This window comes from Salarias fasciatus, chromosome 12 (genome assembly GCF_902148845.1).
Source record: "Salarias fasciatus chromosome 12, fSalaFa1.1, whole genome shotgun sequence".
Taxonomy (NCBI): Eukaryota; Metazoa; Chordata; class Actinopteri; order Blenniiformes; family Blenniidae; genus Salarias; species Salarias fasciatus.
In genome coordinates, this window is record NC_043756.1 from 1611202 (window position 1) to 1624636 (window position 13435).

General features: G+C 56.5%; 2 protein-coding genes across 2 annotated transcripts; one reads left to right on the forward strand and one right to left on the reverse strand.

Moving 5' to 3' along the window:
* Nucleotides 1-1187: 1187 nt before the first annotated feature.
* On the reverse strand, nucleotides 1188-3808 carry mrpl1 (mitochondrial ribosomal protein L1). The gene is made up of 9 exons (XM_030105492.1): nucleotides 3707-3808; nucleotides 3225-3318; nucleotides 2575-2842; nucleotides 2412-2495; nucleotides 2266-2337; nucleotides 1968-2079; nucleotides 1744-1844; nucleotides 1582-1663; nucleotides 1188-1368 (listed from the first exon to the last, which is right to left on the reverse strand). Exons 1-9 carry the CDS (start codon nucleotides 3732-3734, stop codon nucleotides 1256-1258), a joined length of 954 nt encoding a protein of 317 aa, XP_029961352.1. The 5' UTR covers nucleotides 3735-3808; the 3' UTR covers nucleotides 1188-1255.
* Nucleotides 3809-4159: 351 nt separating this feature from the next.
* On the forward strand, nucleotides 4160-10886 carry cnot6l (CCR4-NOT transcription complex, subunit 6-like). The gene is made up of 11 exons (XM_030105491.1): nucleotides 4160-4277; nucleotides 6525-6646; nucleotides 6925-7111; nucleotides 7180-7265; nucleotides 7357-7446; nucleotides 7716-7784; nucleotides 7977-8134; nucleotides 8209-8515; nucleotides 8607-8834; nucleotides 8931-9133; nucleotides 9210-10886. Exons 2-11 carry the CDS (start codon nucleotides 6535-6537, stop codon nucleotides 9435-9437), a joined length of 1668 nt encoding a protein of 555 aa, XP_029961351.1. The 5' UTR covers nucleotides 4160-4277; nucleotides 6525-6534; the 3' UTR covers nucleotides 9438-10886.
* The last annotated feature ends 2549 nt before the right edge of the window (nucleotides 10887-13435 follow it).

Sequence of the window (13435 nt, forward strand, 5' to 3'; positions counted from 1 at the left end):
ACACTTACCTGCGTACGCTCATGTGTGCAAATGTGAGCATGTGAAGGAACTACACAACACTGCACTTACACAAGCTATGCACATCCACATCCACGTAGGTATGCAGGTGCATGCATATAGTATACTACACCTAAGCACTGATGCGCATGCCCAGACACACCGTGTGTGTGTGTGGGCATGCGCATGTACTCTGATATCATTGTTGTATCTTTATGGTTGTCTTCTCACGTATTTGCTTATTTATTTTCCTCCTCGTCACAAAAGCTGACATGTAAATAGCCGACAATGCAGCTATGAATGTGAAAGTGGAAACGGGGGGAAGCTGGAATAAGTCTCTACTTCTGACTCCTTTAGAGCCTTGTATGACTGTCATGTCCTTTTATTTTTATTTTTAATTTGTTGCTTGATTGTTCAACATATGCTCAAATAAACTGAACTGAACTGAAGAGCTGAGGGCCCGGCCAGGCCGTCTGCCTGAACCACCACTGCGTCCTCGTCCTCCTCTCCGAACAGGACCCGCCTCCTTCTGGTTCCTCTTTGAGTCCAGGTGCTCCAGGTGAACTCATGTAGACACTGCCCCCTGCTGTCAGGAAGCCAGCATCGCACCTCAGCGGGTCCTGACTGACCTCAGGAAGGCCGGGGTCACGGAGAGGTCAGGCTCAGGTCACATCGGGGTAATCGGGCCTGAAGACACCAGGGTCTGAGCGTCTCGCTCGCCTCCAGAGGAAACACTGAAACCACCACTTCTCCACAGGAAGTTGAGCTAACGTTAGCTTCACGCTGAGACTGAATGTGTTTCAGAAGCAGACTTTACAAAAACTCCTCCCTGACACCGCAGCACAGGAACCCTTAAAGGTTAAAGGTCGTCATGGTGACTGACAGCAGCGTCAGATGATTCAGACCACAGGACGGGTTTCCTAAACGGAGGTTGGCGGTGCGACGCCGCGGTGGGCCCGTGGGCCCAGTCCCTCATTCTGAGGCTGCCGGGGTCGTTTCCGTGAATCAGATCATCAGTGATGTTACCGCGGTAACGGCCGCTGACGACAGCTTCAGCTGGAAATCCACTTTACTGCAGCGCTTCGCTCAAGCTCAGGGCCAGAGGGGCAGGCACGGCGAGGAAGTTACACTCAGACTTTTAGTTACTTCATTAGAATACAGAAATACTTGAGTAATCCCACTTCCTGGATCTCTGAAGAAACAGCAGCAGCGCTCAGACCGGGGGAACAGCTTTATTCAGCACAGCGTGAGCAGAACGTCAGGGCCGCGGAGCCTCCCCCTCCTCCGGCTCCTGGGGGAGGACGTCAGGGCCGTGGAACCAGACGGCCTCGCTGGTCTGGCTGCAGATGATGGCTCGCTCGATGAAGGGTCCTGACGGAGGAAGAGGAGGCAGAGCTGGCTCACATGGACGCCGCAGACACACAGGAGGAGGTTCTGTTGGAACTTTAACTTATTTCAGTGGATTTTTTAAAACTGTTTTCTTGTGGTATAAACAATTTGAGCCATTCTATTTTGGGTGGGGTGGGGTGGGGCGGGGCTATGTACCTATGTGGGCGGGGCTAGGGGCAGGGCGGGGCTACGTACCCATGTGGGCGGGGCGGTGGGAGACCACGTCCAGCAGGACGGCCTGCAGGTTGGCGTAGATCTGCTGGGCGGACATGTCCAGCTGCACAGAGGAGCAAACACCACAGAGCTGGAACCCCCTGCTGAGCGGGACGCCGGCGGACGGACAGTCGGCTACGTTACCGTGGCGATCTGCGTGCGGACGTAGCACTCGTCCTCCACCATGAACTCGTGGCCGTGTTTGAAGAGCGCCAACATTCTGGGAATGTCGTTGCCGACGGACCCTGAGGGAGAGAAGAAATCCTCGGTAGTGTCAGCTCAGAGACGACTCCCAGGAGGCTCTGGCTCCGCCCCCAGGTCACCCCAGCTCCGCCCCCGGCTCACCTCTGACCCCGCCCCCACCTCACCTCTCTTGCTCTTTGGAAACTTCTTCCTCAGTTTGTTCTTCAGCGGCACGAGTTTGGAGACGATGTCTGGAACGGCCAGGTAGAAGTCTGCAGAGAGCTCATCGTCCAGGATCTGGAGAGGAGGGAATCAGAGGAGGCTGACAGGAGGCCGCCACTCACCCCGCAGCGCAGGGTCAAAGGTTAAACACCACAGCTCTGTCATTTCTCCACCATCACTGCTCCAACCCCTCCACCCTGGAACCCTGGGAAGAGTTTGATTTGAAGAACGTCTGGAGCGTCTTCTGACTGGGCGACTGACCGGCTGGATGAGCTCCGCTCCTCCGGCCGCCGCCGCTCCGTCCTGCCGGGCGGCCTCGGCCTGCAGCTCGTCCTGGGGGGGGGAGACGGAGGTGAAGTCAGCGGCCTCGCCGCAGAGCGTCCTCCGGCAGCGCCGCTCGGACTCACCTCGGTGAACACCAGCACTCTGTTGGCCTCCGTCTTGAAGGGGTGGGGCAGCTGCACCGTGCTGACGAACGGATCCACCTTTTTCTGAGGGGAGGGAGGAAGACCCGTCACGCCAGGAGCTCCTCTGGACCCCCCCACATCACGCACTCCACCCCTCCTTCACCTTCTTCTCCAGCTTCATGTCCAGCCTCAGATCCACGTAGACGGGCTGGTCCTGGGGGGTGAAGTCCAGCCGCTGGAACAGCTTCAGCTTGTCGATGGCGTCCGCCGCGCCGTGCACGGTCCGGGGGTAGTAGCGGTTGATGTACACGTCGTCCACGGGCGCCCAGGCAGTCTTTCCAAACGGTTTGTGTCTGTCTTTATCGTCCACCACCCTCCTCTCCTTCTTGGCCGGCTTCTCCGGCTCCTCCTTGGCGCTCTTCTTCTTCGCCCTGACAGTCAGACGGCTCGGTGTCAGACGAAGAAAAGGAAAATACACCGCAGCACTTCTCAAAAAGCCTTACTGACATGAACCTGTCTCCTGCTCTTCGTAACCAGCAATGTGCTAAAGGCCAATAATCTAACAATTCTGACCCTTCAAATGTATCAAAGCTGAAAATGTAACAGGAATGGAATAAGGAACACAAAAAACTAGAAACCTGCAATCCTACTGAGAGGCTGCTGCACAGTTTGTGTCACCACAATATCTATTATTGTTATTGAGAGAACTGCAGAAAAGACCATTATATCCAAGAAACTGATTCTTATTCATTCATTCATTCATTCAGGTCGACAGTGTAAACATTCACTGTTTTCACACATCTGTAAACTCACTTGACAGCTGCAAACGTCCTGGCAGGCAGGATCCTGTGAGGCAGCGGTGCGGCGGCCCCGGCGTGCAGCAGCTGCCGCTGACATCCTGCCAGCGCTGCAGGACAGGTCAGAACGCACGAGACGGCTTTAGGTTCCCAGGTGAGACTGGCAGACGTTTTAAAGACATTCTGAATGAAGCTGCACCACAGTGAACCTGATCCACGTCGGTCTAAAACTGAACACTGAACACAGCGGCTGAAATACATCAAGAGAATCCCTGCATTAAGACAAACACATGTGAGAATAAAGAGAGCAAAACAAACAGGATAAATCACTCCACAGCTTCAGCTCGTCTGCGATCGAACCCTGAACAGTTTCTCCTAAATTCACCCGGACATAACCGCAAAGGCTCACGGTCCACAAACAACACACATCGGGTGGTGGAGTCCACTGACCATCACGAAAACACCGCTAGAGAGAAGATAAGATGAAGAAAAACTGACCTTTCCACACCTTCACTGTACACGCCATGTCCCGGAGCTTTGCGGGTCCGGGCGGAAACAACAGCACCGATTCAAGAGTTCCGCCATCAAAACGCGCCGTGCACCCACACGCACGCACACGCGCAGCTATCCAAACTAAAGTAATGCATGAGGAGAAAATTTAAACGTATATTAAAAAAAGAAAAATACCTTGATAGTAAGTTTACATTTTTAGCGTAAAATAGAATACGATGATTCATCCCACAAGAGTATTTTTGTATTATATGTATTTTTAATTGTTCAAATGATGCTGAATAAAAATTGCTTCTCAATTTTAAACCAAATCATAGTAGATGAGGATATTGTTAATTCCGTGAGATTTGATTGTTGTAATAGTTTACAGATAGACCTCCAGAAAACAGGTATGTCCTCATCCAACATGGCGGCCGCGCTGCCAGCACACGGGAGCACGCGCGGACGGGCACGAGCGGAAGCAGCGTTTGTTGTTCAGGGTCTGAACGGGTTCAGGAGCGGGTCTGCATGTCTCCTCCACTCCACTGCACAAATCCTCTCCTACTGCCCCCGGATGAAGGTAACGTCGAGGCTCGCTCGGTTTCGCTGTTCCGGCCACCTCTTCCGGCCGAGTCCGGCTCACACCGGACGTGTTGAAGCCGCTCGCGCTGCCAGCGGTCCGCCGCCTCGCTGAGCCCGGGCGGCGTGCGTCCGGCAGCCCGCTAACCAAGCACCCAGAGCCGGGGCTTCAGCAGCGGGGGGCGGCGCGGCTGCTCGTGTCGGCCCCGGGCTCCCAGCTTGCAGCGTGTGCGTGCGCGCGCGTGTGTGTGGTATGTTTACCTGTGTTTACCTGGCTGTCAGGTGTGCCAGCTGACTCCAGCCCCCCAGCAGGCCCGTCCCGCGCCTGTCAGTCACCCCACATCACGGCTATGTTTGGACAGCAGCCCCCTCAGCTGTCGGGGCAGTTTGTTTTTTCCATTTGCCCCACTCTCACTTTGTCAGAAATACCCCTGTGGCAGTCATGAGTTGCTGGTGTGTGTGTGTGTGTGTGTGTGTGTGTGTGTGTGTGTGTGTGTGTGTGTGTGTGTGTGAGAGAGAGAGAGAGAGAGAGAGAGATATCTGAACTGGAAGAAGTTCTGTCTCCATATGGCAGTGAGATGAACTGATGCCAGCAGGTCATTTATCTGCCCCAGCCACTTGCTTGTGACCCCTCTCTCTCTCTCTCTCTCTCTCTCTCTCTCTCTCTCTCTCTCTCTCTCTCTCTCTCTCTCTCTCTCTCAGTGTGAACAGGTTATGTAAGTCACTTGGTCTGAGGAAGGCCGGCCGGGACACACTCTCACCGCTCATAAAGCATTGCTACACTCTTTATGTAAACGTCCCAGATCCAGGTGTGTCTCCCTGAACCAGGACCGGCTCAGTGGCCCGTCACCACTGGCCCACATCAAACATTCCAACGTCCCGGAGCCGAGCTCGTCTCCCTGACACCAGGAGGTCACACAAGTCACAGCATGTGACAGCTGAGTCCTAAAATATCCCTGCTGCACTCGGTGGAGGGAGGTTCGGCTGTGGAGCAGACTGTCTCGTCTGTCTCTCTGGTTTGTTGACTGTCCCGTACCAGGCGGACGTCACTTCCTGCTGGTTTTCTGTCCTCATGTCCTCCATGAGGCTCCAGAGGTGAAGGAACTGTCATCTCCCTCACTTTGTAGTGAATGTGTGGCGATTCAGAGAGTTTCCCTTCATGACATCACGAGGGGGATTAACCCCGCCCCCTAACATAACCCCACCCTCTGGATTTAGCCCCGCCCTCTGGATACTGAAATGTTCTCAGTGAACAGACATGGCTGAGGTGAGACCAAAGCACCACAGCTGCTCTCTTATTGGCTGCTCCAAGGAGCATAAGCCCCGCCCTCTCCCTGAGAGGGGCGTGGCCAGAGACCGCTCATTAGCATTTGAAGGTGTAGACGCAGAAACGGCCTGTTCTCAGCCCAGCTCGCTAGAGGGACTGAGTCTGGATGGACTGAGGACCAGGACTGGGTTTGGGGTGAAACACCTGGAATACAGTGTTGTTGAACTTCTAAGGAATTGTTAAAAAGTGATTTAATAGGGGGCCTTGAAGAAAAGGAAGAGGGTTCTAGCAGGTGTTCCAGTGGACCGTCTCATCTCGGACCCAGCAGATTCCAGTTCAGTGCTTGAGGCATGTCTGTGGCTGCGCTAGCTGAGAGCCGCAGCGCTAACGGCGCAGTGTGTACCTGAGCGTGTGTAGAGATAATGTAGAGTCCGAGCAGGCCGGATAATATAATAAGAATGCAGTAAAGTTGAATCCAGCTGTGAGCTCTGAGCACAAAATGCAGTTTTATTTTTGTATGATTGAGACAAAACTTAATTTTTGTGCATAATTTCTTTGTGTTTTCTGAAGCCTCCCTCATTTGGTTCTGTAGCTCTATTCAGTGCTTTAAGATGTGGCTGTGCTTGATGCCAGAGACAAATGAAGCTCAGAAAAGCCTCCAGCAGGTTTAATGTCGGATTCCCTGAGCCCAGAGCCTTGTTTCACTCAGCTGTTTGCACTCTGTGATACATTAAATCATTTGTTTGATGCCTGAGAAGAGTGAATTATGTTTTCGAGTATTTGTTAGTATTTTGTATGTTTCCTGTTGCATAGTATTCATAGTGCATCATTTTTGGTTCCAGTTTACAATGTACTAAATATTTACACATCCAGATGTTCAAGGCCAAGGTCTTTATTGTTAGTTTCTTGGCGCTGGACGCTGATGGTGGTGATATAGGAGCAGCTGCTTGTTGGTGCGATCAGCTGCGTCTCCTCTGTCAGATTAACAGGTATGCCAAAGGAAAAATATGACCCTCCAGACCCTCGCAGATGTTACACCATCATGTCGACCGAGGAGGCCGCCAGCGGGAAGAAGTCTCACTGGGCCGAGCTGGAGATGTCAGGTCAGTGTCCCGGCGAGAAGACACGCTGTCCATGTGTCTGAAGCCCCGTGCACACTCTGACCTCCTGCCATGTGGGACCATCTGGGACCATCTGGGACCATCTGGGACCATCTGGGACCTGGACCCACAAACTGAACTCCTATGAATGATTTCACGGCTTCCAGGATGTTTCAGTCATGTTGTCTTGAACAGAAATCTCTTGTTTCTCAGTTCTGTCCATGAAAGCAGCGGCGTGTGTGTGTGTGTGTGTGTGCGTGTGTGTGTGTGTGTGTGTGCAGGCCGGGTGAGGAGTCTCAGCAGCTCCCTCTGGACTCTCACCCACCTGACGGCGCTGCACATCAACGACAACAACCTGAGCCGCCTGCCGCCGGACATCGCCAAGCTGCCCCACCTGGTCTACCTGAACCTGTCGTCCAATAAGCTGCGCAGCCTGCCGGCCGAGCTGGGCAACATGGTCTCTCTCAGGTACCCCCCCTCCCCCCTCGGTTCTGATTGGCCAGCTGCTGTCTCCTGACGCTCTCCTCGTTTCTCAGGGAATTGCTCTTGAACAACAATCTTCTCCGAGTCCTGCCTTATGAGCTGGGCAGGCTCTTCCAGCTGCAGACTCTGGGGCTGAAAGGTGAGGCTGGTCCAGCAGAAACCCCCTGGTGGGCTCAGACGTCTCACCCCCCCCCCCCCCCCCCCCCCCCCCCCTGCTGTGTGTGCTGCAGGAAACCCTCTGTCCCAGGACATCCTCAACCTGTACCAGGAGCCGGACGGAACCAGGAAGCTTTTGAACTACATGCTGGACAATCTGGCAGGTAAAGGCTGCAGCCCGGACTCCCCTGAGCAGCGCGGGTGCCTGGGGGGTCTAACCCTGGCGGTCTGTTTGCAGTGCACCCTGGGGGGTCTAACCCTGGCGGTCTGTTTGCAGTGCACCCTGGGGGGTCTAACCCTGGCGGTCTGTTTGCAGTGCACCCTGGGGGGTCTAACCCTGGCGGTCTGTTTGCAGTGCACCCTGGGGGGTCTAACCCTGGCGGTCTGTTTGCAGTGCACCCTGGGGGGTCTAACGCTGGCGGTCTGTTTGCAGTGCACCCCGAGCAGCTGCCCCAGAGGCCCTGGATCACTCTGAAGGAGCGGGACCAGGTGACGCCCACAGGTGGGTTTCTGAGGGCCCCGGAGGGTCTGCCAGGCCCCACACACTGACCGGCACGTCACGGCCTCCCTGTGTGTGTGTGTGTGTGTGTGTGTGTGTGTGTGTGTGTGTGTGTGTGTGTGTGTGTGTGTGTGTGTGTGTGTGTGTGTGTGTGTGTGTGTGTGTGTGTGTGTGTGTGTGCGCGCGCTCCTGCAGCTGCGTTCACCGTCATGTGCTACAACGTGCTGTGCGATAAGTACGCCACGCGGCAGCTGTACGGCTACTGCCCGTCCTGGGCGCTCAGCTGGGAGTACCGCAAGAAAGGCATCATGGAGGAGATCACGCACTGCGACGCCGACATCATCAGCCTGCAGGTGTGTGTCGGGGAGTGGGCGGAGCCTCGCTGGCGCCGGGCGGCCTGGGACAACATCTGTCCCGGTGTGTGCAGGAGGTGGAGACGGAGCAGTACTACGCCCTGTTCCTGGAGACGCTGAAGGGGCGGGGCTACGACGGATACTTCTGCCCCAAGTCCCGCGCCAAGCTGGTGTCGGAGCAGGAGCGGAGGCACGTGGACGGCTGCGCCGTGTTCTTCAAGACCCAGAAGTTCACGCTGGTCCAGAAGCACACGGTGGAGTTCAACCAGGTGGCCATGGCCAACTCGGAGGGGTCGGAGGTCATGCTGAACAGAGTGATGACCAAAGACAACATCGGGGTGGCCGTTCTGCTGGAGGTCAACAAGGACCTGTTCTCCGGCGGTAAGCGGGGAGGGTGTGGGGTGTGTGTCCTGTCGGCCCGTCCCTCTGGTTCCAGTCTGGTTCCAGTCTGACGTCCGGTCCTCGTCTGCAGGTGTGAAGACGCCGCCGGAGCGCCAGCTGGTCCTGGTCGCCAACGCCCACATGCACTGGGACCCCGAGTACTCCGACGTCAAGCTCATCCAGACCATGATGTTCCTGTCGGAGCTGAAGAGCATCGCCGAGCGGGCGTCGGGCTCGGCGGCGGCGGGCTCCCCGGCCTCCGACGTGTCCTCCATCCCCATCGTGCTGTGTGCCGACCTCAACTCGCTGCCCGACTCCGGTAGGAACGCTCGCCGTCCGGTCCTGCGTGTTGAGTCCGGCTGCAGGCGGCACTCTGGAAAACGCCGTGGTCAACACGCCGTCTCTGTCCGCCCAGGTGTGGTGGAGTACCTGAGCAACGGGGGCGTGGCCGAGAACCACAAGGACTTCAAGGAGCTGCGCTACAACGAGTGTTTGACCAACTTCAGCTGCAACGGCAAGAACGGCGCCTCGGACGGCAGCATCACCCACAGCTTCCAGCTGAGGAGCGCCTACGACAGCAGCCTGATGCCGTACACCAACTACACCTACGACTTCAAGGTACCTGAGACCAGGACCTGGTCCGCGGTTCTGGTTCTCGGGGAACCTGAGGGTCTGACGCTGTGTGTGTCTGCAGGGGGTCATCGACTACATCTTCTTCTCCAAGACCCACATGAGCGTGCTGGGGCTGCTGGGACCTCTGGACCACCAGTGGCTCCTGGACAACAGCATCACGGGCTGCCCCCACCCCCACATCCCGTCGGACCACTTCTCCCTGCTGGCCCAGCTGGAGCTCCGCCCACCGCCGCCCCCGCCCCACCCGCTCAGCCCCCTCAACGGCCTGCACCTGCCGGCGCCCAGGTAGTGCAGCCGGACGGGTCCGGGACGCTGTACAGTCCACGCCCCCTCAGACCCCCTCAGACCCCCTCAGACCCCCGCCCAGGAGGGAACCCCCCCCTCCCCTGCCCCCCCGCTGCTCCGTTGGGTTTTGCACATCGTGCCATCTTGTTCTTTTCCTCCCTTTCAAAGGCTTCAAACCAAAAGTGGGCCTGGGGCTGCCGGTAGACCTGCTCCTGGGTCCGCTCTGAGCCCCCCCCCCCTCCAGCCTTCCTCACCAGCGGGGGTCATGATGCCAGACCAGGCTCTCCGTTTGTTTACATCCATATTTTTTCTAAAACGCAGATTTTTACTTCAAAGATTGACCCGTGCGGTTTTTAAAGTTGAAATCACGGACTCCGTCTGGGTTTTTTTACACGTGAAGACCCGTGCCGGGGCTCTCGGCGGCGAGGGGGCCGCGGTCCGTCTGGAGGGGGCTCAGACCGACGCCTTCACCCGTCTCTCAACACGTGGGACGCTGCTAGCTGCGGTTTTTAAAAAGGAGAGCTGCCTCGCTGGGCCGTGGCGTTCCGGAGGAGCCGCTTTTAAAACACTAATCGTTTTATCTGAGAGGGTCTGCAGCCGACGAGATTCCGCTGAGCTCCGCCCTGCCCCCCGAGAAACCCGTCAGAACCAGACCCCCCCCCCCGCTCTCCCACCAACGCTTCCCGATCGCCCACCAAAGAACCCCAGCCAGTCCGTCTGCTCCTCCAGTGAGGAGCTGTGTGTGTGTGTCTGTGTCTGTGTCTGTGTGTGTGTGCGTGTGTGCGTGTGTGCGTGTGTGCGTGTGTGCGTGTGCGCGTGTGCGTGTGTGTGTGTGTGTCTCTCTGTGTGTGTGCGTGTGTGTGTCTCTCTGTGTGTGTGTGTGCGTGTGTGCGTGTGTGTGTGTCTCTCTGTGTGTGTGTGTGTGTGTGTGTGTGTGTGTGTGTGTGGAGGAGGCAGTCCCTCAGGGCGGTGCTGTGCGTCCCGGCAGGAAGCAGCTCTTCTGAAACCATCCTGGAGAAGCACAGACGGCGTCGCACCGCTCTGCCGACGCACTTTGACCTTTGACCCCTCAGCCTGCGAGCCGGGCCGGTGCTCCGTCAGCAGGTGGACAGGGTCTTAGAGGTGGGCCTGGGCCCGGCGGGCGTCCAGCTCTACTTCAGGTCCAGAGGCAAAGGAATGTACTTTAGTTTCAGCAGAAAACACTGTTGCCTTTTGTAAAGCAGAGCGGCGTTCTGGGTTCTGGGACGGACGGAGCGCCGCGTCCTCCCGGGTCTCCAGTGTAGCTCCTCAGCCTTCTGTCAGTCCAACCACGGCGGCGTCACATCAGACCGGGACGGTAGCAGCTAATAATGTATAGATTGTAACAAGACCACAAGCAAATCATTTTATTTTACTGGAGAGTTTTATCCTATTTGGAGACAGATTTTATCAATAAACTTCAATATAAATGTGATCGGTTTGGTGTACAATCTGTCACAGATTACCAGGGGAGCGGGGCTAAATGTCCCTCGTGGTTCCGTGAGCGTCCTGTAGGAGTGCTGGACAGGAGGAGGACATGTCCCTGTGGAGGAGTGCTGGACAGGAGGAGGACATGTCCCTGTGGAGGAGTGCTGGACAGGAGGAGGACATGTCCCTGTGGAGGAGTGCTGGACAGGAGGAGGACATGTCCCTGTGGAGGAGTGCTGGACAGGAGGAGGACATGTCCCTGTGGAGGAGTGCTGGACAGGAGGAGGACATGTCCCTGTGGAGGAGCCTCATGCTGCTGGTCAGGATCCCTCACAGCAGAACTCAATAGAAAACAGAGCGATGAAACACAGCGAGGTGGAGGTCTGAGACCCAGTGGGGTTCCTGTAGACCTGATCCCTGTAGACTGGATCTCCACAGACAGGATCTCTACTGCTCTGCTTCTCAAATTTTCATGAAGAGTCGGGAATCAAAGCGTCTTCAGGAGGAGGCGTCAGTTTCTGAGCTGAGTGGATCCCACATCCCCTGGGTGGATCCCACCTCCCCTGGGTGGATCTGAGTGGATCCCCCCTCCCCTGGGTGGATCTCAGCTGAGTGGATCCCACCTCCCCTGGGTGGATCTGAGCTGAGTGGGTCCCACCTCACCTGGGTGGATCTAATCTCACCTGGGTTGATCCCACCTCACCTGGGTGGATCCTGCCTCACCTGGGTGGATCCTGCCTCCCCCGTGTGGATCTGAGCTGAGTGGATCCCATCTCACCTGAGTGGATCCCACCTCCCCTGGGTGGATCCCACCTCACCTGGGTGGATCTGAGCTGAGTGGATCCCACCTCACCTGGGTGGATCTGAGCTGAGTGGATCCCACCTCCCCTGGGTGGATCCCACCTCACCTGGGTGGATCTAATCTCACCTGGGTTGATCCCACCTCACCTGGGTGGATCCTGCCTCCCCCGTGTGGATCTGAGCTGAGTGGATCCCACCTCACCTGGGTGGATCCCACCTCCCCTGGATGGATCTGAGTGGATCCCACCTCCCCTGGGTGGATCTGAGCTGAGTGGATCCCTCATGGCGGCGCTCGGAGTCCTGTACTTCAGTCCCAGTCTAACCTCGCTCAGCGTCCTGATGGTCTCCAGGACTGAACCTCCCTGCGACCGTCTTCGTTGACAGGCCGTCTGTCTCGTCTCTGAGGGGATCGAACCGTCCTCCTGCTGACGGGGCTGTTTTTACCAACAGAGCAGGAGAAGGAGTGCTGGAGCTGGTAGGCTGGGGAAGTCTTCAGAGCCTTGCAGCTTCTCGCTCTGTGTCGTTGCAGCCGTTTGCCAGAATCAAGTCTGCACTGGGCTGCCGTCCTGACAGAGAAAACAGAAATGTAGACGTTTTCGCAAATTTCTGAAAAAGTTCAACTGAAGTCTCTCATGGTCGTCAGTATTCAGAGCCTTTGCAGCGACGTTCATTTTGAACTCCCATGCTTCCATTCTTCTGATCCTCCTTCAGACGGTTCTGCTTCTTCACATCATCTCGTGGGGGTTGAGCTGCGGCGACAGGACCACCGGCTGCCACTGAAGGAAAGATGAACGTAGAGGTACAGAAAGATCCTGGAGGAGAACCTTCCAGAGTCTCAGGGCTCAGACCGGGCCCAAGGCTCACCTTTCAACAATGACCCGAAGCACACAGCTGGAATAACGAAGGAGTGGCTTCAGAACAGCCCGGGGACCGTTCTAGACCGGCCCAGCCAGAATCCTGACCAGAACCCACTGAGCGGCTCTGGAGAGACCTCAGCATGGCCGTCCACCAACCTGACAGAACTGGACTGGATCCCCAAATCCAGGTGTGAAGAACTTGTTGCATCATTCCCAAGAATGAATTTTGCCAAATGACACAGAGGGAGAACCTTCAGGGGTGTGAATACTTCCCTTCGCCACTGCACTCCAACGCCACCTCCTGGACAGACCCGACGGCGGCCGGCTTCTCTTCCAACGCTGGTGGAACTCACCAGGTACTGAGAGGAACAGAAGACTGGAGATTTCAGAGGGAGCCTCTCCCCGTCACTCCATCATCCCCATGACTCCATCATCCCCGCCGCTCCACCCGCCGCTCCACCCGCCGCTCCACCCACCCCTCCACCCGCCGCTCCACCCTTCCGTCAGAGAGCAGTTGCAGCTCATTTTTGGCTCACTTTGTGTTTGATTCTTGCAATAAGAGAGGTTATGACTTTGGTGGAACTAGACTCAACCTGTAGCTGTCGGTGGGTTTCCTCTCGTGTCATTGGTTGATCCAGAGCCTCCACTCGCTCCTCGGCGCCGTCGCAGCGCTCAGTGATGTTCGTGAGGAAACAGTAAATTCCTATGGAAGCCTTCAGGGTTGTTCTTCCTGTCCTGATCTGCTGCTGTGGTGTGAGCGGGACGTACAGGCTGGTTTAATGAGATTCGGCGGAGGTCATGACCTTTCACCTGGCTGGGCCTGACTCCTCCCACAGCGGCTCCAGGAGGAACTCGCCGGCTTCAGAGCAGGGTTCTATCAGCTGACAGCTAAATGTGG